At 40.0% G+C, this 27,665-nt stretch overlaps 1 protein-coding gene across 1 annotated transcript; it reads right to left on the bottom strand.

Annotated features, from left to right (window-relative positions):
• Positions 1-11,646: 11,646 nt before the first annotated feature.
• Positions 11,647-27,425, bottom strand: LOC124403160 (midnolin-like). The gene is made up of 7 exons (XM_046876777.1): positions 26,867-27,425; positions 25,311-25,398; positions 25,143-25,205; positions 16,956-17,330; positions 16,582-16,702; positions 16,036-16,350; positions 11,647-13,959 (listed from the first exon to the last, which is right to left on the bottom strand). Exons 1-7 carry the CDS (start codon positions 27,091-27,093, stop codon positions 13,697-13,699), a joined length of 1,452 nt encoding a protein of 483 aa, XP_046732733.1. The 5' UTR covers positions 27,094-27,425; the 3' UTR covers positions 11,647-13,696.
• Positions 27,426-27,665: the final 240 nt, after the last annotated feature.

Below are 27,665 nucleotides of genomic sequence, written 5' to 3'. Positions count from 1 at the left end.
CACAACACACACACATGTACAACGGAGCAAAAACTGGAACTAGGAAAGTAGGAACTGTAACCCTGGGTATACTAGAATCCACCATATGTGCCACAGTTTTGACTGCACCAATAACACCTTTTTTAATTCCTGCATCTTTTTAAATCACCAGAGACTCATGTCTGGTCAGCAGGTTACTAGTTTGCAAAGAATTTATAATTTATTAGTATATACTTAACTATTCTTTTATTGAAATTAAACACTTTGTGTACTCTTACTTAATTGCATTTCTAAGAAATCAAAAATCAAAAATCTCTTTTTCCGATTTTAGCTCACTAATGTCTGCATGCCTCATACATACATACATCAATAATACCGCCTGCAGTCTTTTATTAAAGTTTTATTTTCAATCAAATCCATCATCGTGCATCAGCTCTGCATAATTGAGTGGATTTTCAAATTAGTGTTGAATTCCTAAATTCATTGCTTCCGTAGCTCTTTTGATGTATGCACTCACATCTAACTGAGGAACATTCTGACCCGTTTTTAATACATCGGTTTTACAATTTCTCAGAGTGTTTTCCCCCCATTATTTAAAACAGTTCTCTAATATCATTGAATATTAGATAAAGCACTGGCTTTGGCCTGAATCGTAAACAGATTAGTCAATTTTTAAGTAGGACAGAAATTCTTGGAAGTGCTTCTTTGTTCTTGTAGTCAGGGATAGGATCTTAATTTCTCATGCTAATTATTTAGCTCCAGTCTGTGTCATAAATTTGACAAAATGAACTTGCTGATTAATCAGTTTTCATCCAACATCTTGGTTTATCTAGTATAGAGTTACAATTGTCATTTTTTTCTAATAGGCCACACCCTAACCAAACTAAGTGTTGTATAGTAAAAAAATGTCATATTTTATCTGTACGCATAAATCAACAGGTGTTTTTTTTTTTTTTTGTAAAAATCAACCTGACAAGCAAAATAATACACGTACACTCTCTGACATACACAGCCCCGCTCAGGCTTGAAATACGTTGCTAAGGCAACTGCCCACTTGGGCCTACGCACACACCACCCACACGCGGTCAAGAATCAGATGCTTTTTGTCTCTGTGTGTGTGGGTGTGTGTATATGTGTGTGTCTGTGTGTATGTGTGTGTGCTCAACAGGAAATTAGTTTGCTTCAGGACAGGCTGCAGGTCAAAAAAAAAAAGAAAATAAGGGCTGGGCTACAGTCTGCATTCTCTGAAAAAATAATGTGCAGGCTCTGGCATGAAAATTCGCAGAAAGCTCCATAAATATTGTAATAAAATCTTGTGGCATTTTGTTACCTGCAATGCAATGCCATTGAAACTTGACTTTCAAAACAAAAAAGAATGATGTGTACAAGGGGCATCGCTTTTAAATTAGCAGGTAAATCAGTATTTAGGGGGAATCTGATCTGAAGACGTACCATCATACACTGAATTCAACTGAATTCTTAATTCTGATTGGTCGGGATGGGTTATTGCACTTACATGTATACTAATCAGTCTAATATATTCTATGTATAGTAACAACTTGCACAGGGACTTGCAGAGATTATGAGTTGTATAAAATGGATTTTTTGTAAAATGACGATATTGTAAAGTTTTCTATGTTGTGTCATCAATTTTTGGGCCTTTCTAACACTTAAAGTTACAACTGTTCTTTTCATTTTTCCAACACAGGAAAACCTTCAAGACAAAGGAGTTGTGGTATGTGGTTTCTCAGTAACATGGCAATCGGAAATTCTTTTGCCCTATTAACTTGAGAGAGAAAGGGGAGAAACCGGTGAGGGAAGCTAAGTGATAGCAGGAAGTAACTGGTTTTACGGGCCGTCCACAACATTACATATAGGTATCCAGTCAACCCCTGATAATTCGCGGTTCGGAACTCGTGGCTCGGAAAATTTGCAGGTTCTCATTTGGAACATAACTAACAGCCATTGCATTATCTTACAATTTCGCTGCAGGAGCGCCGAATAACGTTGTTTTCACTATCAAATTTCATAAAAAAAAAAAAAAACACTAGCGCCTTAAAGTGACATAATGTCTAGATGAATTCACAAAGGTACCACAGGGTGCGTCCAAAATTTGCAGATTTTCCAAACTTGCGATTAAAAATCGTCTTAGAATGTAACTCCTGGAGTTCCCGAGGATCACTGTAAATACATTTTTTTTTAAAGTATGCTGTTTATATTTATGGCATTCACAGACACCCTTAGCCAGAGCTAATTACAATGATCTCATTTTATACAACTGAGCAGTTGTATAGTTGGGCATTGCTCAAGAGCTGAGAAGTGGCATCCTGGTACTTCTGGGCCTTGAACCCACAACCTTAAATAACTCTGGGCCATGCTGTTATAGGAAACTAATCAACTTCTGGGTAATACAACAGAATCATAACCTGTACAGATAACTAATAAAGTATTACATGATATTTATTCTTCTTTAATTGAAATCAGTGCTTTGGTACCTCAGGTTTTCAAGAATATGTAATGTCTTGTTTTATAGATTAGATTTATCTATATATTTATAATTGCCTAAATCAAATGGGTGAATTATATTTGCTTTAAATGATCTCTTCTATGATTTTGACATTTCTGCATCATTTTAAAGCATACATGTGGATACTTTCAAGTCCAAACTTGAACACCAAATTTTTTGTGGACATCATTCTTTCACAATCGTATGTGCTTTTTGAGCACCCAATTTCAGAATTAGATAACCTCAAATCTTCTAGTGCGGATTTCCACTTTATTTTAAGAGTAGTTGTGGAGTCTTGTGATTCATTCAGTGATAAGAGCATCATTGAAGTCAATCTGAAATGTTCTTGGAGGTCTCAGGTACAGTTCATGTTCCAGTTCATCTCAAAGGTTTTCAGAAAGGTTGAAATCAGAGCTCTGTGTAAGACACTTACATTTTTCTACTCCAAACATAGCAAACCGCATATTCATGGAGCCTGTTTTCTGCACAGGCAGACTGTCATGCTGGAGCATGTTTGGGCATCTTATTTCCAGTAAAGAAAAAGACATTCTATTCAGATATGTGCTTCCAACCTTTTGGGGGAAGGACCACATATAAGTGTAGAGCTCAAGCTGTCCAAAACAATGGTCATTTTCAAGTACCAGGATTTCATATATATAATGGACTATATATATATATATATATATATATATATATATATATTTTTTTTTTTTTTATGGACTCGATATATATCCTGGTACTTGAAAAAATATTGCCAAAAGTTTTATATATATGTATACAGTAAATGATATATACTACTTTCTTTAAAATAGAAATCATCTTTATTGTGTCCTCATTTTCTTTTTTATTCAATCAAACCAATCGGATATTATAAAACACTTTTTCTATTCAAATGAGTGTTTTCCTAACATTAAATCACTTTTTTAATTCAAATTAACATTTTCTGTCATACACTATACAGCATGCAGTGAAATGCATTTTACAACCGCTATGTTACATTAAATATTATGGGAAAAAAGGGGTACAAATAAAAGTTGCAGAGTGGGTGAAATGGAATATGGGAGTAGAATATTCTACAATATAAGTGCAAAGAAAAATGGAATAGAAACAAATGCAATAACAAAGAATAAAAAAAATTATATATATATATATATATATATATATATATATATATATATATATATATATATATATATATATATATATATATAATAGACATAGTAAAATATGGTTGCAAATCTAAAAACAGAAATAATACGCAGTGTATACAAATATTCAGCAGAATTTGAAGATAAGGTAAGATAAGATGTACCTTTATTCGTCCCACAGTGGGGAAATTTCTCTGTTACAGCACCAAAGAAAAAATAAATGCAAATATATAAAGTATATACACAACGGTTCAGATCAGATATCTAATAAAGTGCAGCTGTGCATTTTTAAATGTATGTATGTGTGCAATAAGGCAGGATGTGTATTGCGGCATTTGAAGCTTTGTTTACTGTCTAAAATGAGGGTGTCCTGAGCACTAAAAACTGAATGAAAAGTGAACGCTTTCGTGTCCATTGGCAGCTTCCCGACTAATAAAACACCCGCAGCACAAAGGCCTCCTTATAGGAGTAAAAAATAGACAGAGACTGAATGAGAACAAAATTTTTAAAAACAAAGGAAAAGACAAGAAATCACATAGCATGTCTAAAAATACAGTAACCATTGGAAAAGGACAAAAGACAACAACTAGTGGGAGATTTAAAATAGGCCAACTAACAAAGGCTCGAGAAAAAAAGTGTCTGTGTGGAGAGTTTTTCCCCTCAGCTCTTAAAAAGCGATTTCAGATGAGTTGCTAAGCAACTTCAAGTGATGTCCGTAGTCTTCAGGGAACACGACTGTGTCAAGAGCACTAACCGGAGCAGTCACTCCATTTACACACACACACACACACACACACACACACACACACACACACACACACACACACATTCAGACATCCTAGAATTTATCATTTTGGCCAGCTCCTCACATATGAAAAGGTTTCTAAATAATCATACAAGTTTATAAATAAGTAATATACAGCACCAGTGGGACAACACATTAAGGAACCGATGTCAAAGGTCAACCCCCTAAGCCTGGCTGCCGCCTTCCCCAGTCTGATGAATAACAGTGCTGGGGGAAGAGGTGGCATGAAGAGGGTCAACACATGCTGCATGGGGGCAGGGGGCACTTAGGGGGTTGTGCAGATGCAATTGGTTGGTGTTCCAAACTGATATACTACATTTGAGATTAGAGATGTGGGAACTAAAATGTGAACGAAATGACATTTGATGACTAAATAATTAATCTTACACTCCTATAACACAAAGGAAATGATTCCCGATAACTGAAATGGCCCCTATAAAGTCTTTCCATTAGAATGCCTCATCATAAGTGGGATGGTGTAACATATTTCTAGAGAAACAGCAACACCATCTCTCTCGTTGGTCCTTTCTGAGAAGTTCCAGTGAAACATTTTTGCATGTGTTTCATATTAATCACAACCTTTATCATTGTGGGATCAAGCCAGTGCCTACATAATCCTTACAAGTCATCAGGAATCAGATTTAGGTATCATGTTTGATTCAAAACATGATACCTAAATCTGATTCCTGATGACTTGTAAGCATTTATTTAGGGGATGAATGAATTTAATAAATTTTTACGATTTCATAAAAAAAAAAAAAAAAAAAAAACCATTTACAATTTAATGTAATGGTGTCCGGTTGAAATGGGGAAATTATGTTACAATTGATAAAAAAATATATATATATCATGTGTTAAGCAAAACTAAAGCATGAAATGTAAGCTGTTTTCCCCACCATTAACATGTAAACAAAACCTTTTTTACTATTTGTGCTACATGTGATAACGAATGAACATCCGTGACCTTCTGAATATCTTAATTTTGGCCTAAGGATGCGCATACTTTACTTTTGCATTAATACATGCCATTTTTGAAAACTATGTTTATGGTGAAATATTATTGGTGTTGGAGTTTAGAAGCAATTGAATCCATGAGACAAGATCATGCTGTAGTTAAAAACGCTCTACATGCTTGACTGTTTCATACTAAAAGCTTCCCCACTGCATTTTTTCTTTTTACCGCCTCAGTGACGCCATTATGATTTCTTCATTTTGTGCTTTTCTTCAAGTGTCAAAAAAAAGCCTGTATGTGCTAATTGGGAAGAACCTGCTTGTCAGCAAGAAAGGATCTACTGCATCACTAGCAATGTTAGATGCTTCCTGTCCCTCTGACAACAACCCAGGTTTATCCTATCATGCAGAACATCGACACAGGAAGTTGGCTAAGACACGGCTGCGTTTGCCTCGCTTTGGGTCAAAGAATGAGTGTAATCAGCCTGCACGACGTAGACCAAAAGCATCATTTCCTGTTTAGTGACGCCATAACAGCAATATTCACTTCCTGAGTATTTTAGCCTCAGTGCGAGGAGAGGAAGTGTGTGGTGTGTGTTGTGTCTTGTAGAGTTTTAACCCCTTATTAAAAAGCCGAAGGCATTTACATGTTTTTTTTTAAGTAGACATTAAGTAGATTTGATTAATAATGGAATATAGTGTTAACAGTTTTCTCTCCCACACCTCTCTCTTCCTTTTCCTCGCTTAATATCCTTCATTGTTTCATGAATCTACAACTGAATATGATTAAAATGATTAGCAAGGTGATATAAAGCCATTACCACCCCAACATTGAGTAGTTTCCTATAGCAGCATATCCTTAAGTGCTTTATTCCTCTTATACCACATCTTACCCTTTAATTTCTTTCTAATTCAGTCATGAATGACTCCATTATTATTATATATTTATAATTTCATTTATTAATATGGAACATAAATAAGACAGCTTATCTGTCTTATGCTTAGCTGTTATCAATTATGTTTTAGCAGCTACATACAGTTGTCATGTTACAGAGAAACCACAAAAGGACACATACTTCTCCCTTGAAGACCCTTTTCTTGATTTCAACTGCAGTCTTTAATAATGTTTGGTGAGCCACTGAGTTGCTTTTGGAAGGGTATTTTTATGTTGTCATAGATGTGTCACCTAACAGATTATTCTAAAACAGTAAATATATATATATATATATATATATATATATATATATATATATATATATATATATATATATATATATGCGCCAATATTTCTGAAACTGAACACACTGACGTAAAATGTTAAACTTTAAATTTGTTTCAAAAAACAAAAGATTTCACCCAAGCGAGTTGATTTGATTGCTGCTGTTTTGTGCTTTAATAAATACTTCACATTCGCCTTACAAGCCCGGACACCTGAGAGCTGTAATCAGTGTCTGGCGTTTATCCGGATGGAAATGATCCTCATTCAGTTTCGGTGATGAGGTCAGCCCTTTTGGGCAGAAATTGATGATGAAGGCAATAACAGAGCGCAGGTTAGCCTGCTCGCTCCCGGAGCTCATCAGAGAGAAGTACACACACGTACACATCAATATGTAATATCAGTCCAACGATGATGTGACCCATATTGATCAGGCAGGGTAGGCTTTGTTTGCAGTGCCCTCCCCTTTTGGTTGGTTAGGGGTCAATATGAGACAGGTTCGAGAAAGAGATGGACGTTTTCCACAACACCACTGATGTACCATTTTTTTATTTTACAAGCACCCGAAGCAACACCAAGCTCGAGTCATTACAGACAAAACAATCACTGGTGCTCGAGTGGAAATGGTTTATGACTGCTTCAGAATGCTTTAATGATTTCACTTATGTCTATGTAAACACATTTTCGATGTCGGGAAAAAAAGTAATTATATACCAGACTCTGAGAACACTTCAATAGGGTCAGCCTTTGTCATTAACATTGGCTGAACAGGTCCATAAAAGTGGCTACTTCAGCACAGAAGGCAAGCTCAGCTCATTGCAATAGTAAATTGCTGCACCTCTGAATTGCTTCATTATACCCCGACTGTGAATTGTCCTTACAGATAAAGTGAACCGAGTGCTTTATGGGTACAACTTGGTCACTGCTACGTGATAAACCCATTGATATTGGGTGCATTGTGATCCTCTAGTGTTCTCTCCTAATGCAGTCTAATTATAAAGCGCATCTCGGGCTATTGATTACCGAGATATCTCCAAGGGTCTCCATGCCACACAATTATAACCCCACCACCATCCCAAATGTCCTCCTTCTCCCTCAATACCCCTGATCCCTCTTCTCCCCTTCAAAAGATTCGTCCTTTATGATCACCATCTTAATTAGATGTGCTTTTTGAAAAGGCAACTTGGACTTGAACAGGTGATCTGGTGTCCCCAGTGGGGAATGATTGACACGATTGGGGACTGCAAATGATTAAAGGAGGAAGTATGTGCAAATCCACATGATATTGAACGTAGTAATCATAGGCACTTCCCAGTGGACAGGACCTGGCTTTAGGAGTTATAGGGGATAACCTCTAACCTATTGAAATGACACACACACTATGTTGACCCTGAGAATATTTTAGCGTGCTGTTTCATTCTCTTTTCAAAACCCAAAATCACATTCAGGTGTACTTTGTTTGTGTGATGTTCTATATACACTGGCGGGTTGTGCATTTCACACCTAGGCCTTCAGTGGTGTTCCACCTGAATCATTCCACCTCTTAATACCACCATTATGATGCCACATCTATAGAAACTATCAATGTTATAGAGAAATGCGGTATTACAGACAGGTATCTCATACAGTGAGAATAAATGGCACAAGAAACCCAATGAACACAATTCATTAAGTCTCCTTGCACTGCAGCCACAGCTGCATCAACTCAAACAGAAGCATTAACATTAACCGCATAAAATGCACCCAGGTTTTTTTGTGCATTTTTTCAACGTATTATGGTTTTTCTGATTAGTTAAAATGAAGGCAAATTGTGTGGGTTTTTTAAATCGGAATTCTACAGGAATTTGTGCAAAAGTTTAAATTGTTCATTAAAAAAGCTTAACAACAGTTTGCACTGTTTTGGCTGACCTTTCCTCACAATGTCCAGCTTTTCTTGAAAATTCCATCCTGGAAATGTCTTTGTAAGTATATCTACACTCAAATAAATTTCTTCTTCACTGTCAGTCATCGTGGAATGAAAAAAATCTGCATGAATGTATGCGCTTGGGCATGTTTGTTACAGATGCGGTATGCAAGATCTGACTAGCGTGCTCCCTGACTATTCAATCAAAGGACTTGAAAATGCACACATGATTAGACGCCTTTAAGATGGCATCAGAGTAAGCAAGTTGCAATCAGATTGGTTAAAGCAACAGCTTCAAACAACAAGGATTTAAAGCTACAAAGAGCACATACGTGTTCACTGTAAAATATCTACGACCACATCTGAAATCTCATTGGATAGAAACTCCAACATAAATTTAAATGTTACAAGGAGCAGCGCACCCGAGAGAATTGTTATGAATTGAAGAGAATAGAATATTGAGAAGTTTCATACATAATTCATGGACATTAAAATATTAAAACGTAAGTCAGTGATTCTGATAGAGTTTAGGCCACTAGAGAAGGCCTTGCTGGCCCTGATGGCCCACCACTGGTATATTAAAATAAAACGTTTGATGTGATTCCAGTGCCTGATCCTGACGCTTCTACTGCTGTGGCTTCTTTCACCCTCTGGTTGTGCCTGATTCATCCTGATGCTTTACTTCTTGACTTGTGACTCACCTTCTTCTGTTGTAAATGGTCCTGTATGGATACACCAAATATTACACTTCTCAAGAATCTCACTGGCACTCGGCATCGTGTCTAGGAAAGACTGTCTTAGTTACAATCTTCTCTCACTGAACGTTATTTCAACACCCTTAGTACTGTTTGTATTGGGATCTGCTTTTGCGTCATCCATGAGGGTCTGGTTTTCTCTTCAGACTTCTTCTTTTTGTTGTTTCAGGGAAATTTTCATTGCCGATGTCACCTCTGGCTTGCTTATAGATTGAAATCTACAACTAGATTTCTGTAAAGCAGCATTGTGAGAATGCCTATTGTTAAAAATGCTATTCAAATTTAATTGAATGTTAAGCGTCATAATTTGCCTGTGTGTGTGTGTGTGTGTCTGTGTGTGTGTGTGTGTGTGTGTGTGTGTAAACCAGTTCATTGTTATTTCTGTCTCTTTAATTTAGCTATTTTTAGCTCATTATGGCATAGTTTATAAATTTTCCTGGGCTTTGTGTTTAGATGCATATCATTTTTTTAATGTCATATGTTTTGCTTTGCTTCTTTCAAGTCCGGCAGCCGTGTTTACATTCCAGTCAGACGTTTATAACACGTCTAGATTTTGGTGGGTGGAAAAATTTGAAGGATGTAGAAGACACTTGTTCTGGTTGTGCACTACAAGGAATCAAAAATTTTTTGCAGACACCATTTCATGTCAGTTTAATTCACCTCTTTGACCCTTGCACTAAGGCAGCACAGATTAATTGACTACAGTTCAACTGTTTACATGCTATTATTCAAGCATAGTGGCATATTTACAGAGCTTTTTAAATTCATGAACTTGCCTTCAACAGAACCCAAACCAGGTGCATTGTTTAACAGAAATGTAAGGATTAGCAAATGAAAGCACTTCGAAATGCATAAACATGTCTGGCATCAATATAAACTAATTTAATCAAAGTAAAATTATATATTGTACCTTCTATAGCTAAATATTAACTATGAAATGGATTGATACAATAATTCATATTCATGGGAAGCCTTTATTCCAGATCAGCTTTGTTTAATTCTGTTTCCAAGTTTTGCTCTTTGCTTTCTAGTTTTGTGGTTTTTTAGTTTAATGATTTGCTAGGAATGGATAAATGATTAGCCAGACCTCCTGGCAAACAAAATGCACTGAAGAACTGGCCTTTCGTGTGATTTGGTTGCTTTGAAGCTCTGACTGACTTGGCTAAAAACTGCTAGCTAGCATGATGTATTGATGGTGAGCTAGTTAGCTGGTAAAATGCAATAATGCAGACTGAGGGAAATGAAAATATATGGCAATACAATTGTCACATCATTTTTAAACACTTGAGAATCTTTCAAGTTATTTACTGTGAGAAAGTTTTAGTAGTTGTAAGATATAGTGTTCTGTCCTCACATTGCACATCAATTCTAGCTAGCTTTGATAGGTTTTTGTACACTGCATGATGTACTGGCATAATCGTGTTATATTACAGCGTTGTGCTGCACTTTATTTTGGTTTCACCAAATTGAATACAACCATTAATCTGGATTACAAAAAAAAAAAACTTCGCAAGTGGAAAATCCGAAAATAATGGAAAATAATCAGATTTATCTAATATTTCTCAATATATAATTACAATAAACCAGATTAAGGAATATTAAACAAATATCCATGTATTTGTATTCATTACAAGCTGGAAATAGTCTCATTCTATTGGCAGAAAATTGTGCTCATTAAAGAGTTTGTTTTATATTTCAATTAAACAAACCAACCTACAAGCTGGAAATGGGCAAAAATGTCCAGAAATTGGTTTAACCATCTTCAGAATCTTACTCTTTTCACTTTTTTTCATTGTCTATAAAAAAAACCAAACACACACACATTCTATCAACAACTAGATCCCTCCTCACGCGCCGTGTGTATTGCAGCAGGTGGTGTACACACCACGAAATAAAAACACACCACTATGAAGCTCATTAATATAATAACTAACAGCCTGGACACAAAATATGTCTGTCCCAGGCACATGGGCTTGCTGATTGTGTCTGAGTGTTTTCCTGTGTTAGAACACATGCTGTGGGTTTCATCTGTTGAAGTCATTCTCTTAATAAATATGTGAAGCTGTTACTCTTTGTTTTCATTCTTCCTTTAACACAGCATGCTACACGGCTAGACGAAGCCAAAGAAGCCGCAACGAGAGTTAAACCAACAACTGACAAACACACCTGTACGTATGCGAGCGTGTGCGCGCGCGAGTGTGTGGATAAAAGCAACGGCTGAAATCCACAGCTGCATGGATGTCTGAGATGATTTAAAAAAAAAAAAGTAACCTAAATAAAAATATATGGATTTACACCACACTCTGCACTAATGAAAAATATTTTTTTAAGTTTGTATAGAAAAAAATACATCTGGAATAAGAAAAAAGTGACACCAAAAACGTTGCAATTAAAATTAAAATTTATTACCTAAAAAGGGAAAGAAAAAAAACTCTACAGCAAGCCACACTGAAATGTATTGCTTATGAACAAAGAAAACCAGTTGTTTTTAGTTGTTTCCCTCTTTTACAATGCCAAGGTTTCATTTTTTGACTAAATACACGAAATAAAGAGGAAAAGAAAGTTAAACAACATACAAAAACAAACAAATGAAAGAGGTGACGAGAAAAACTACATCAGAGAAGGTTTTTTTCACAGTTGTGAGATCGGCATTATAAATTAAAAACGGGTATAAAAATGTGCTACACAAGCAAAGGCTCCTCACCTGTGAGATCACAAGACAGTACAGGCAACGAAAAAAAAAAGCAAAAAAAAAAAACCACAGCATTGACAAAAAAAAACAAACAAAAAAAAAAAACTACCATCGTCAACTTTAAAAAAAAACAACATCCCAACCAAACGCGTATATTTTTCCCCTATGAACTACTCGTATATTCAATTCAACCTTAAATAAATTACTGTAGATCATATCCCATGCATCCAGGTAACAATATTTGTGAGAACTTGGTGCTGAAACAGAAGACGTACACATCGTGACATGTTATGTGCATGTTTACAGGGTGATATTGGTTTATTTGGACCTGTTCCTCTTTTGTAGAATTATTTTATATATTTATATCTACATATTTTACGTAAATTTCTGGTTTCAAGAACGAAAGACAGTGTGTACACGCGACGAAAGATGCACAAGAGATACACAGGACAGACGTTACACATCGTAATGAAGAGGGAAAAAAAAAAAAAAGAGACAGAAGAAGAAAAAAAAAACAGAGCATGTATTGTTCTGTTTTTCAGCTGAGAAAGCAGTGACTTTTCAGACGAGGAAAATTTAACGTCCATGTTCCGTTTTTTTTTTGTCTCAGGCACGTTGTTGAGGCACAGGGGCCGTTCACTAATGCTCAAATGGCGTGTCCTTAGTTTAAAAAATAAAAGGAAAAATCACAATACACATCAAGCATCCAGAGTTTCCAGTGCCTGCACTTTTCGCTTATTTCCTTTTTTTTTAAGGTAGATAAGGCCACTGTACACAAGGTCCATCCATGTTTGTAACCATGTCTCACTTCCAGTTTTCTCAAATCGAACAAAATGTTGAGACAGGAACGGTCCATAGTGGAAAAGAAGTCCGACGTTATATTTTTTCGTCTCCATGGGCGTAACAGCAGGTAACATTAAACCTAATACACTACAGAAAAAAAAAAAGTCTTTTCGCTTTTCGAATCAGCTTGTAAAACGGTGCTACAGAGCCAAACTGTGCATGATCCCACTGCATCCCTCTGGCAGAATCAGGTTATAATGAGATGGATGACCAAGCAAGACTGCTCGCTTTCACACGTCATCCTTCGTAGCAGCAAAAAAAAAAAACCCTCTGAACAAAAAAACCTCCAGATGTGTTCCAGGTTTTATGCTTCAATAAGATAAAGTATAAACCGAGGCACTGTGATACGAACTTAATACTTTAACCAGTGGATGCAGTTACAGATACAAGTGTGAACAAGAAATCATCGTGTCTGTTATAAATGCTTTGTGGATTTGTGTTGTTTTGAACTGGAGTTCGCTGAATCAAGTGGAGTATCAAAAAAAATGAAAACCATAAAGAAACCTTAATGCTCACAGGTCAAGAAGTGTGCAAAATGTTATAAACCAGAGATACACCTGAATTTCTTGCTTCGTAATGCTACATGACGCATTTTTGTAACAACAACTCGAACCACCACCATATTTAAAGACGATCGAATGAGCAAATCGAGTGAAAATGTTTCGGACCACTGAATTTAGTCCATCTTGTGTATCCAGAGTCCAGGGAGATGCTCACTCGGTTCGCCGCTCACGCTTCAGTACTCTTCCGAATGCAACTCAGTGTTTCAAATTGAACGGTAAATAAAAAAAAATAAAAAAAAACAAAACACTCCAGCATTACACACCATTCTGAAAGGAAATCCCTTCTCCTCTGGCCACTTGTAAAATCTTCTCGTTCTTCGCATTGGGCTGCTCAATCAGGCAACGACGAACTCCGAGCCGATGTCGGTCTGGACTTCGTTTTTCCAGAGTGCCTCGTCGTAGTCCAAGTCGATGGAGCCGTCGCTGCTCAGGCTGCTGTTGCTGTGGCTACGGGTGGCTTTGCGCTCGCTAATCCAGTGGTATGGAGCCCGGGGTTCTCTCCTCGCCCGCCTGCGGAGTCTCCTCTGCTGCAGCAACAACTGCAAACGCTCCACTTTACAGCGCGTCGCCCTGTTCTCTGAATGTCTAGACGGCTCACCTGTAGGACAGAGAATAAACCATGTTTAGGCTTCGAATACACAAACAATCACTTCGTGTGTTTATAATCACGCCGTAGTATCCCTAGGAAGCTCAAGGACAACAGGATAAAAAAATAAATAAAATTCGGTCCTCATTAGGACCAGCAGTGGTAGCTCGGTGGTGCTGGGATTAAACTCATGATCTTCCAGCTGGAAGTCAAAGATCTTAACCACCAAAAGCTACCACTTCTCAATAAATACGCGCATCAACAATCCGGTAGCGATCGCCTGATCGAGACAGCATTTGGTATGAAATCTCTGACTGCGGATGTCGAAGGAAATCACAGAGGAAATATTATGTAACTGAAATTTCAGACGTGCGTGACAACACAGTTACCAATGAAACGCTGAACTTCGCTGTCATTTACAAAGTTTCAGGCTGCAGTTAGTTTCGATTCCAAAGAGCGGCTTTGCTTTCGTTATTGAACACGACGAGAGAAACGAGACTCTCGTCCGTCAGCGGTTGCTTCGTGCAAGAGTGTCAATAATTCGCCACTATTCTCCTTTAGTTTCACATTCCCTTTTAAACACCAAGTAGTTGGGATGCCTCCAAGCTGAGAGAGAACTTATTCATAATGCATGCTAGCCTGTGGCCCTTGTCTCCCATTAGCTCGGCTAATCAAAGAAGCGAAATCCACACGTGAGCACCGAGCATGCTGGGAAAGCGAGCGTGCACTGGCACAAGAGCGGCGTGGAAGTGAAGGCTGAAGTCTCGGGTCACTGGTGAAGGAAGAGGCCTATTCTTTCCACAGCCCTGCGGCTTGGCTCTGCTCATGCATCATTTAAACTTCATCAGCATGTTTCCATCGAACACACACACACACACACACACACACACACACACACACACACACACACACACAAACTCTGACCCAGATGCCCAGCTACTCAAGGTCCCCGAGAACCCAAACATGTTCAATTCAGCGACTGAATAATTCACACATACTCTCTTAAAAACCCATAAAGTGCAACTGTGTGGGTGTGTGTGTGTGTGTGTGTGTGTGTATATCTATATACACACACACACACACACACATTAGACACATTAGTGTATCTGATTAATGTTCACCAGGCAGTACGGTTGTGATCAGTAAGATTAGACACACCTCACACTAGATACTGGGTCACACACTCACGTGTGTGTGTGTGTGTGTGTGTGTGTGTGTGTGTGCGTGTGAGGGGAGGGGAGTTAGAGGGGAAACTGACTGAGTGATGAATCAGTGCACTGAATGAGTGGAATGCAAACTTAGAAGCGAGTCTCTAACTAGAGCCAGTCCTCTGTCTTCCCTTTAATGTGTGTGTGTGTGTGTGTGCGCGCGTGTGTGTGCGAGAATCAGAGTCAAAAGCTTCTTCTCAGTCATGAAGTCCAAGGCTAAATGCATCGTTGACCGCAGAGCTGCTCTAACGCAACCCAAACACTTCAGGAATGAAGCTTTATGGTGCACTCCGCTCTGCTGTCAACGCCTCCACAATGCAGAGCCTGTCAGCAACGAGTGTGTACGTGGCTCTGCGTGTGTGTGTGTGTGTGTGTGTGTAATCCATATAAAGGCAAAAGCAGACTGTCAGGGAGCCTTTACAGATGACGTTAGAGATTCGTTGCAGAAAAGTGGAAACAGGAGGAAACCTGGAGGGAGAGCGTTTAAAATACAAACAAACACGTAGGACTTGCGCATGAGGAGTGTGGGTGTATTTCTTTCATTATATACAAGCCATTCTTTTTTCAGGGGGTAAAATTCAGGGTTTAAAGAAATACATCTCCAATAAACACCTCCAATAAAATTCATATGCATAATAAACCCACCTACTTTCATGGCAAAAGCAGTTGAAGAGGCCACACCTACAGGTATCAAGTCCCAAATACTTTCATAGCAATGGTTCATACAGAGGCCACACCTTCTTCTATAGAACTCCACCTACTTTAATAGCAGTGACCGATGCAGAAGCCACACCCCCAATAATAGAACTAATGAGTATAAAAGCCCTGCCTACTTTCATAGCAATAATTTCTGCACAAATAAGGAGCGTCTTATATTTACCCATTGGTTTGCTGATGCGGCTATGGTTCAGTGCCAGTCTGTCTGAGGTAGGTGAGGTAGGTGAGGATAATAATGGTGACATGGGTGCTGATGGAAGCTCCATGGCAGAGGGTGAAGGAGGTGGGCATGGCGAAGCAGGTGTCGTCGCTCGGGGAGACACAGGGGTCTGAGCGTTGCAGCGGAGCTGGGTCAGAGTGGGGGGTGTGCCCTGGTAGTGGCGAGTAGCACTCAGTAGGTCATTGAGAATCTGCAGTATGGTGCTTATGTCACGGCGTGGACGCCCGCTGCTGTCCTGACAGTTCGGGTGAAGGGTGCCTGAGGAGAGAGAGAGAGAGAGATATATGGCATTTTTATTTATTATTTTATTTGGATGGCATTATTATCATTTTCTTTTTGACCAGTCATAAAAAACTGCAAAAAAAAATAAAAATACAATGCCTTAGACAATGTTTAACAAATAATCTTAAACGCCTGTGCATAATTTAATGGTTTATTGTGATTTAAAAAAAATTTCAAAGGGCCTAATCCGAGAAGGTGAACACCTACCTGAGAAGGTTCCAGAGAAAACACCAGGAGCATGGTTCACAAAGCTTTCGATTACAGCACCTGGTTTGCGACTGGGCCAGGAGCTGCTGCTTTCATTTCCACTTGAGGAACCACCCTCACCCTAGCAAAGACACACATTATATCCAGACTCTTTCAAGACTATGTTTTTGCTATAATAATTGCTAAAAGGGTCAAAATTGACCTATAAAACAGAACGTTTGATGTCCGACACCATTTAATTGTAGATAAATAAATATAAACAGGTATATTTGACTGTCTGATTGCCTTGAATTCACCATAAACACATACATTCCACATACCAGAATTGATAAAATTGTTAACATTTTTTTACAAAATACAATAGTTGGTGTTACCTGCTGGAAAGGTGTGGCTGCTCTGGGGGCTGGACTACAGGCCCCTGTGGCCAGGTGAGGATAATGGAGAGATCCGGGGGAAAGTGTAGGACTGGAGGGGGGTGACTGGTGAGCATGGTGAGCTTGCTGAGCGTGGTGGACGTGGTGTCCAGCTGACGCCCTCTGGGTGTTGTGGGCAGAGGTGTGGGTGTGAGGGGGCTCACTGGTGCCCCCACAGGGCACTGTGGGGGTCCTGGTTGTGCTCGAAGGAGCCCGAGCGGTACACTGTTGATTGCCCGAGTTTTGCGCGGCAAGTTGCAGCTGCACGAACATCATGTGATCCCCGACGCGAAGAGCAAGTGTCAGCGGAGACCGACCTGATAGGAAGTCACCAACCTGGGAACAGGAAGAGAGCAGAGAGGAACATTTGAGCAACTTCTCTTCTGTTTGCAACATTTGGTAGGAAACCAGAGCGCTCACTTCCCTACAAAAAAAAAAAAAAAAAAAAAAAACTGCAACGGTACGAAAAAGGTGTTTCGTTATTTATGTTTGCTCACGGTTCTATGAATAATTACAGATTAAATGCTCAGATACTTAAAAACCATTTCATTTATCTGCTAAAATTGGTGAGCTGATTTTACCAATGTTGGTAGATGTTATTTGGATTGGCAGAAGAAAAGGAAGCCACATTCTATTTGCCACATTAATGCATATTAAAAGATTCTAACATTATTATATAAACATTTTTTCATGTTTATATAATCATTAATATTTCATCATTCAAATTCATATTATTAATAACATTTGAATTTGATTTTTTTTATTATTGAGGGAATAGGTAGAGATGTTTCACAGCAACTTAGCAGCACCTTGGTCATCACAGAAGAACCATTTTTCTGTATCGCTATCTGTTTAAAAGCACAGTTAGACTACTTCACCCTCCACTTCTACTCAATCTCCTCCTCTGCATTCTTGGCTAATAACTAGCAGGCCTTGTCAAGATGAAACCCTGCTCTCAAAAGGGCACCCCATGTCCATCCCCCCCTATTTTAATCAGGTCAACGAGGCCTCCAGGCGAAGAGAGCAGGGTGAGGGAAACCCACTGAGTGCTTATGCGAATGACTCATGAACCACTGTGGTGATGTCAGCGCCAGTGAGCGCACATTAAAAAAAAAAAAATTCAGCTTTTCATCGACACCTGACCACGGAACGCTAAGCGTTCCAAAACCGAGACAACGAGCATGTGCACGGCTGAAGGGGCAGACTGCGAAAAGGAAAAAAGAATCACTTCAGATAGAACAGTGTTCGAATGCTCATGTTCGAGAGCTAATCGTCCTACTTGTAGAAGGAGAGTGCGTGCTTTCAGGGCTAAGAAAACAGGGATGTGAGAACGTGTTAGGCTGACACTAATCGCTCACGGTTCTCTCTAGACGAGGGAAACGTGAGTAAATAGATCAGCCATCTACCATCTGCTGCATTGCAGCTGTATTCTTCAAAAAATGCAAAAAATTGTAATTTTCAAGAGCGAAAATATACGATGAATTTTTTATATTTGCGCCGGGACACTTCTAGCATTTAGTTTCTTCAAAGATGTAAACAAAAAGAACAGTAAAACACTGTAAACAGAAAAAAAAGAAGGGGAAAAAAAAACAACCAAAAAAAAGACATGAAATACTGAAATACAAAGCACTTAAAAGTTCAAGCTTCTAACAAGTCTGAGGTATATTTTTGTCGGGAACCCCGAGCGTAAAGGTTACTCGCGTGTAGGTGTGCGTGTATGTCTACGGGTCTAGTATTTGAGCTGCGTGTGTGGGCAGGTGGCCTTCAGATTTGATTGATGGCTCTCGTCTCTTTGCTGAGCGTCAATCACGGCTGTGGGCGGAGCGCGACAGCAGAGAAGACAGAGGAATCCAGGGTAACCTTTTCGCGAGGCGGACCCTAAACCCCGCGCAGCTGTCGATCCGTTTTATCTTCGACTATACAGGACGCCATACAGCTGAATTGCTATTGATCTGCAGAAAAGAACTGCAATAAAGAATAACTCGAGAGCTTTGGAATGACTGTACCGCTCGGTTCTAAAGTCGTGAAGGACCATATGTTGGGTCGATCCTTAGAACGGCTTTGTGGCAACTGTGAGAAGTGTGTGTAATCATCTACATTTAGACTCGGGAATCTGGGTTGCGCGGTCTTCTTTAAGGAGGTACGTCAGTATTCAGATCACATATGATAGAAGCAGATGGAGGCGAAGGAAAATACTGTATGTAGGCGTATGCATATGTGTATGCGTGCAAGGGAAGGAAAGCAGTATGGAGAAAAAGCGAGCGGGGGGAGTGGGGGAGGGCAGGGGAGTCTGTAACTTTAAGAAAGCCTCAAGCTCAAAGAAATCGTTTGCAGGATGGCATCCCTCCCTCACCGGGAGCTTTTTAAAGAAACCAAGAAAGAAAGAAAAAAAATGGGGGAAGGGTGGGGTAGAGGGGGAAGACTTAGAGAGAAACAAAAAAAAAAAAAAAAAAAAACACCAACATGAGGTGGAGCTTGGAGCTCTGACTGTTTTCGACTCGGCAGATGGAGCAGAGTCTTTGTTTGATGTGAGATAAGAGCGGCGCGGAAAAATAAAGGGCTACGACCATCAAACATCCTGATTCGTACACAGGATCTCAAAGTGATGTTCCACTTCTGATCTACCTCTGATCACTTCCCTGTAATCATACAGCAAATGCATGTGTGAAAAGAAAAAAAACAAAAAAAAATAAAAACAGGCAGTGGGACGGTTAAAAAGGTCATCACGAGCAGCACTTGGCTAAAGAGAAAGCTCAAATTAGGGTTTGATGAGGATGTTTGAAGAGCCTCTTATTGCTTGTCGTTTTCCTGTTGTTTTATCTCAAGGAGCATCGAATAAATACATTTATACATGAGCCTTAATCAAGAAATCAAACTTCCCTGTGCGATCGTGACTCGCTGTCCCTGTTGTTGACACGAGAACAGAGCAGAGTGTTTGATTAGCCTCGTCAATGCGGCTTGACCCAGGCAAAGCAGAAATCTCTCTGAGCACCCCGGACGTGAGCCAGCTCTCTACACAAGGAATTATTAACCAGATCGTCTTGTGAGCTTCCATGGCATGAGCTCATGGACAGGTTCGGCTTTAATCAGGGTAATTATTGTGAAGGCTTGGATCCCACCAGTCAGCTCAAAGGCTGGAGATTTGAGAGATGTCTCAAATCCCCATCAACCCCCACCGGATTTTACTCACGCTCTCCGACTCTGCTTGGAAAAGCCTAGTCACGATGCCGACCACTTCAAGCTCAAAGGCGAGTGGCAAATCAAAGCTGAAAGCGATCACGACACAAACGGTGGCCCTTCTATTTATGGAAGTCTAACCTGATCAGCAGCCTCATCATGCATATACATCTATAGCTTTAAATATATAGCAGTACAATATCTGGATTATATACATTTAACACACACACACACACACACGCGCACACACACGCGCACGCACGCACTATATATATATATATATATATATATATATATATATATATATATATATATATATATATATATATATATATATATATATATATTATTTCAGACCATGTTTAGTGCAGGTTTGCCTACAAATCCAATATCAAATGTATACATACGCTGTATATTGAATAATTTAACACTAGGATGGAAAATCGTAAATATTGTAGAGAAAAACTACTTTTTCCCCCCCCAAGTAAATAGTTTGCATTATTAAGCTCCACCCAGGGTGGGAAAGGTCAGACCCTCCACCCGATCGTTTTTCCCATTGATCCTGAGGCCACACAGATGGCCCTAAATTCTCCCTCCCTGCACAGTGCTATTAAGAGCCAATGATTTCCAATTATAGCAGACCAGGGCTGCAGATTACCCCGTGAGAGCGAGCGAGAGAGGAATAGAGGAACAAGATAAAGTCTACTCATTGCCGGAGTTGTGGAGTAGATGTAACGATAGCCAAAAAACAGGGTGGTGCCTGAGAGACCAGATGTGAAGAGTTTCCCATTTTAGAGAAGACCATGATAAGGAAAGGGTTAGCAGTGGCCACCCAACACTAACGCAGTTTCCCAAATTCTATCCTCACCAACATCACCGCTGTTCAATGCTAGTCAACAATATTGATGTCCAGACCAACAAACTAGAGTACCCAGTTGGAACAAATGCTTCTCAGAAAATAGAACAACAAACCCCAATACTGATACTACACAACAGCACAACACTCGCAAAACCAAGCAAACGCTACCCGATGTATTAGCGCAGGTCAACCACAAATCCGTGTTCATGTTTCAGTCAAATACACTCCCAGCCATAGAACAGCGTAATGCTTATAAAACAGCATTTCAAAACCCATCATTCTGAGAGATCCTTATTGGAGCTCATAGTAATATCTATATAGCCTGGAGCTCCAAAAAGCTCATCAGATCATTCACGAAAAAAAAAAAATAAACCATCAGGGAGAGGATGTAATCTATGTAATCAGCAAAAAAATCTATTCCATTTGTTCTGAGGTGTGTGTGTGTGTGTGTGTGTGTGCAGCCAAAATGATCAAATTATCTTTGCCCTCTCTTTAGTTCACCTCGGAAGCTGCGCGTTCATCTTATCAGCTCGGAAAAGCATCTCTGTTACGTCTGGTTCTCCATGTGGTGATCAATAAGTGTAAAGCTTTTACACACACACACACACACACACACACACACACACACACACACACACACACAAACCTAGATCGAAGCTGAATGGAGCGTGCCTGCGTATGGAGTGAAAAGAGAGAGCCGCCTGAATACAAATCACGCCTTTCCCAATTTGCACCTCTCCAAGCTTTCACAATAGCACTATTCTGACAGAGAGCACACCGAGGTGAAAAGGACTGTGTGTGTGTGTGTGTGTGTGTGTGTGTGTGTGTGTGTGTGTGTGTGTGGTGGGGGCGGTCAGTACTACTGATGAAGGGGCCCAAAAAGAAAAAAAGGAAAAAGTAAAAAAAAATCCAATATTCCAGCTCAATCACTATCCTTCCCTGTAAGACAAGCAGTTCCGGCTAAGAGCTGAGGGCTGCAGATTATCCAGCACGTCTCTTTATTTCATCAGGAGAGCGCTGGTTCGATATTTCCGGAAATCTTTTTAGACACTCCACACTCTCCACGCTCCCCTCTGTGCCTGTTTTAGCTGCTCGCCTTTTGTAAATCAATGAGATTCTTTGGCTGAATTAGTAGCGCAGGCAAAGGAGGCGAATGAGAAAAGGGAGAGAAAGAGAAACACGAGTGCTGTTTACACATTCCGCCTTGTTTAGTTCTTTTCCAGAGTGTAAAAAGAAGCCAGAAATGTATGACATGTATATCAAGAAATAAAACACGAAGGGGTATGGCTTTTATAAGAAAACAATCGATGATTAGATGCCACCAGCCACAACTGCAGCTTGACGTAAAACTAGAAGCCTGGAAGATTTTCATGTGGCAGAAAGTTCAAACTAATAGTGTGACCAGCTTGAACATTGACTCTCCTCAGTGGCCAGATTGATAACTAACGATCTGGCAAATGCGTGAACCATGCGGGTTGAAAAAAGCATGCACCCGTGGACTGCGCACGATGCCTTTATGACCTTATGAAATGCTAAATCTGCCATTTTTCCCCACAGAGAGATTTTACCATGTTAACATAGAAGCTACAGTGATTTAGCCGTTACAGCAAACAGGACTGAGGAGGTAATGAGCTAAGAGGCTAAGCTTTATATTTAAAGGATAGATAGATAGATAGATAGATAGATAGATAGATAGATAGATAGATAGATAGATAGATAGATAGAAACATACTCCTTTACCCTATCTATCTATCTATCTATCTATCTATCTATCTATCTATCTATCTATCTATCTATCTATCTATCTATCTCTCTATCTATCTAAAAGGAGAATCAGCGTCTCGGTGTGAATCGCTCTCAGCCCTGCTCTTCTGTCTCAGTGGAAAAAGCAGTCACAAGGTAACAGCAAACACTGACAAAAAAGGCGTGCTTCCTGAACTCCCCACCCCCACACACACACCACACAAAATGAACACACTATAAAAAGCAAAAACAGGAAGAAACCTTTTCTCACAGACACAAGTTTGCACAAGTGGTTTGAAACACATTTGCACAAATGTCCTTTCCAACACACACACACACACACACACACACACACACCTCCGATCCCACAGACTGAGGTAGGATTTCCAGGTTATAAATATCTACTGCAGAGGAGCATCTCCTCAGAGACAACGCCTCAGCTGTGTGCACCCAACCACATCTGCTCACACACACACACACACACACACACACACACACACACACACACACACACACACACACACACACACACACCAGGATTCTCGGTACAAACACGAACACTGTTCTAATTTTTTTTTTGTTTACATCGTTGTGTTCTACACATCCTGACTAAGAGAATGTGCTAATGGTGCTAATGTGAGCTAGCTCAATTTAAGGACAAACCAAGTTGAATTAGCAGCTTCTTTGTCTTCTTCTCATTGAATTCGCAAACTAGCGATGTCTTGAGCTCATTCAGGTGATCTCGATTGCTGAGAAACAAAAAAGAAAAGCTCACATTCACTCTGCAAATTCTATTCCTGTTCTCCTTGATTGACGATTAACTGTGTGGGGCTTAAATAGTCACAATTTTTGTAAAATTTGTAACACTAAAGTGTAAAACATATTGTAATATGAATAACCGGCAGGGTACAGAATGCTTAATCATGCTTTATATCGATGCGGGAACAAAAACATATGAAGTATGTGTGTATGTGCATGACTGGGTTTTTTTTTTAGCACAAGAGTAGATGAGAAAAAAAAAAAAAGAGAGCGAGTAAAGAAAAGGTGGCCTACGTATAATAAGAAGCCTTTGTGATGCAATTTCGTGGAAATCTTTTCTCATCAACTTGTCTCACACACACACACGAAGGATGAAGCAGAGCTGACTCCACTCAGGGCAAAAACCCAACTCATTCACTTCTACGTACTACACACAGGGTGGAGTTCGTCTGAACTTGCATGTTACGTACACACACACACACACACACACACACACAAATTCACACAGTGATTTAAATGGGCAGACTGCCAAATTTTCAGCAACATGACTCACCCATCCTGTGTGATTTGCTTACATGGAAATACTGCACTAACATACACACACACACACACACACACACACACACACACTGCACTGTGTTCATCAAAAGCACAATCTACAAAAGCACTGCATGTACAGTTGAGACTATAGTGATGCCCTGCTGCTATTCGTGTGTGTGTGTGTGTGTGTGTATAAGGACAAGTACTTTTATCTGTGTAAGTATATGTGTGCGTGGGTGCTTGCGAGTATGCGCATGTGTGACTGCCTGTGTGTGTGTGCATACGTGTGTGGGGAATGCCAGCTAACAGGGTGTACTGTGGGTGTGTTCCTCTGAACTGAGCGTATCCTGTCGCTCGGTATTGTCTACGCTGCTGTAGTGTCTAGGAGAAACTCATCCTGTGCTAAGAATAATATGATGAATGACAAGACCTCTGTGTGTATTAGCTTGATATATTATGACTAGTGAAGTACCCTAACTAGCTCTATTGGTTTTTTCTACTGCAGAAACCTACTTCATGCTACAATAGCTAGCAAACTCCATAATTTATGTTTAACTACCAGCTACATTAAGAACACGTCTTCCCTTCATGCTAGTTAGCTTCATAGCCACGTTCTACTACACCTGTTTAGGTTTCACAACTTCTCTTTTTATTGTTAACCACCTACTTTTATAAGTATCTTATAACATTTTATGACATTTTATTTATAATTTTATATAAAAAAATGCTAATTGAGAGCTAGCTAGCTTTGTTTAATATATTCATTTATAACCATTATTTATATTCATTTATTCATATTCATAGGTCGCTAGCTAGTTATTTATCCAATTTACAGAAATAGCTTCCAGCATTTTTACTGGTTAATAATAATCAAATTATTTTCCATTAAGTTCGATGGTCACATAAATACTACACTACATTTACATAATAAACTGCAAACTTGTAGATAATTATGCAAATTTTTTTTTACTTTTTCCTACTCCAGAACAATACACTGACAACAGAGGTCAAGGCCATGTCTTAGCATCGATCAACCGATTTGTCGTAATTACCGATGAACTATTTCTTACCTGAGTTTCGGTCAAACTCTCCAGCGCTTGCATGATGGACTGCTCTGGTTTGGAGACCTGAGACTGGATTGGGAGAAAACAAAAACGTCAGTAACTTGTGAAACGTCGACACGCTCGAGTTCAAACACGAAAAAGAAGTTAATAGCAGAAGTATCAGTTAAAGCCTACCATTAATCCTGCCTCCACCGAGGGCACGAGGGTCAATTTACTCCCGTCTGTAACCCCAAAATCCTGGAGCCGCCCTGAGCTTAGCCTCCTGCAAGACAGCATCCACAACCGTAAATGATCACGGACTAGCTTTGCATGTACTTCAACCCCAGCAAATGGAATTAGTAGGTTTTAGATAACAGCAGCTCTAAACATTTTACATGCAGTTTTCTTGATGACAGAACAAGCTATTCAACAGACAGAAGAAAAAGACATGGCGAGACTACTGTTGTCTCGTTGACAGGCAACAGCATCGTGTAACAGCACAATGAGTCATTGAAAACATAAAAATGGTCAACAAATTAAGATTAAAAGAAGCGAAATATCAAAAACAGGTTTATTGCGAAAGCATAAATCATCGTATGCGGCCCAGTCATCAGCAGAGGCGATATTCTACTATTTTTTCACATGCACTCATTCTGAAAGTGAAATAAACCTCCAGCTCTTTTTTATAACCGAGCTGCTTAACTTTCTCAGAACTCAGTTTCTCATTACTGCCACAACTAAATATATAACCTCTTGCTATTCCGTAGTAACTTCTCTATTATTCAGTAACGGAAAGGGGCAATGAAGAGTCTCAAGGGTTCCTGGAAGCGCAGAAAAGAGGGAGAAGAGAACGAGCATCCCTCAACTGGAAAAAATGCTCGGATTGAATCTAGAAATCTGGATCGCTGACACAAACCAGAATAAATACAGACGCGAAGTTACGCAAATCCAAGTCTGGGCTTTGTACAAGATGTCATTTACAGCACTTGGCTGTAATCCTGCACTACGCTTCCTCCGTGTCTGGAAAAGCAGCTGTGTGTTTATGATAGTTTATGATAAACCCACCTCAGTACCTCACTCTGAAGTGTGTGTGGTGGAGCTTTTTACGTCATCTGCACTCTTGACACAGACCAGCCCGAGTGCGTTTTTTTTTTTTTTTTTGGAACAGACAAGAGCTCAAACAGCCAGGTGTGTGCTTGCTGATTAGACATGGCAGTTGCACACTGTTCCTGTATACACACACACCTCCCCAGTGTTGACTGAACACCTGCAAGTGCTCAATGAACTCACCCTGTCCAGCTGGACTTGTGTAAACACTGGAGGTGTTAAACCAAACACTGAAGATCATCTTCTACAATACTGCATGACATTCTCGAGACAGTTCAGGAAAATATTGTGTCTATGGGGTCTGTAGGTGCATGCAAGCAGCACATAGTCATTCCTAGTAGTAGTTAGTAAGTAATCTGGTTTAAATCTGCTGTCTAATGGAGCAGGAGGGTGAACCTTTGGAATTGAATTATAGATAAAGACACTATATACGCAAACGACTTCATGCACGTGTGTGCATTCAGTCTTCTCCTTGACTGTGACCTCATCCTTCTTAGACCTGATGGCGTGCGGACGTGGCATGGCTGAGCATGTGGTTTTGCGTGCACGAGACGCTTAGTTTCCTGTGCCGAATTCATTTCATGCAAGTACGGATGAACGTGCATGCGTGTACGTGTATTGTTACGCTCCGGGAAGAGACTCACGTGTCTTTGTGCAGGAGCGCGAGCCTGTCTTTGGACACCCGGAGCTTTTGCGACAGCCTCCTCTTCAGCCCTTCCACCGTCTCCTCCGCGGGGAGGGACAGCTCGAAGCGCGTGCCGGTCGTTGACTGGATGGACAGATGCATGCAGTGCTCGTTGTGCACGAGCTCGGAACACCGGGATCGCGATCCGTGACCGGTGCAGCCTCGCGCCTCTGCGTGCTGCTCCATTCGAGCTCGAGCGGCCCAAAAGAAAAAAAAACACAACTCTCACACACGCGCGCGCACACACAACCTCGACGCGTGTCTGATTGTTCCACGTGAATATACTCCTCTTTTAAGATGTTTTGCGTGTTTTTAACTCTGAGATCTGTAACCGAGATCCGATATGAACGTCGGATCTATTACTAAACCCAAAGCGGGTCAAATACGATCTATATAGATATTGTTTATAAAATATAAAAAATGCATCGCGTAGAAGAGAACGCACGAACTGTTCACACACGAGCGCTTTTTCTCCCCGTTCTTGTCTCTCCGGTTTCCTCCCTGTTCTCCTCTCTCGACTCGAAGTCGAGCCGCACGCGTGCCGAGCTCGATTTGTTCCCGTGGCCCATCCCTACGCCCCGCCCACCATCCAATCCTAGCGATTCGATTCCTTCTCGAGCCGGGTCTCTGCCCAATCGTCTCTTTTTGCGTCACACCCACACGCGAAAAAAAAAGAAGACCACGCCCCTGACCACCCCCTCTCTCCCACCGGAGGATCGTTCCAGCCAATCAGAGGCGTTCTTTCAACTTCCTACTCT

Source organism: Silurus meridionalis, chromosome 20 (genome assembly GCF_014805685.1).
Source record: "Silurus meridionalis isolate SWU-2019-XX chromosome 20, ASM1480568v1, whole genome shotgun sequence".
NCBI lineage: Eukaryota > Metazoa > Chordata > Actinopteri > Siluriformes > Siluridae > Silurus > Silurus meridionalis.
This window is presented reverse-complemented; position numbering and strand designations above follow the sequence as displayed.

Bases quoted from the DNA above. Each gene is read 5' to 3' on its own strand.
- LOC124403160 (XM_046876777.1), bottom strand. From the start codon at position 27,093: ATGGAGCAGCACGCAGAGGCGCGAGGCTGCACCGGTCACGGATCGCGA. The intron at 25,399-26,866 runs GTGAGTCTCTTC...GCTGTCTTGCAG, and splicing joins GCGCTCCTGCACAAAGACAC to GAGGCTAAGCTCAGGGCGGC. The intron at 16,351-16,581 runs GTAGGTGTTCAC...CTCTCTCCTCAG, and splicing joins TTTCTCTGGAACCTTCTCAG to GCACCCTTCACCCGAACTGT.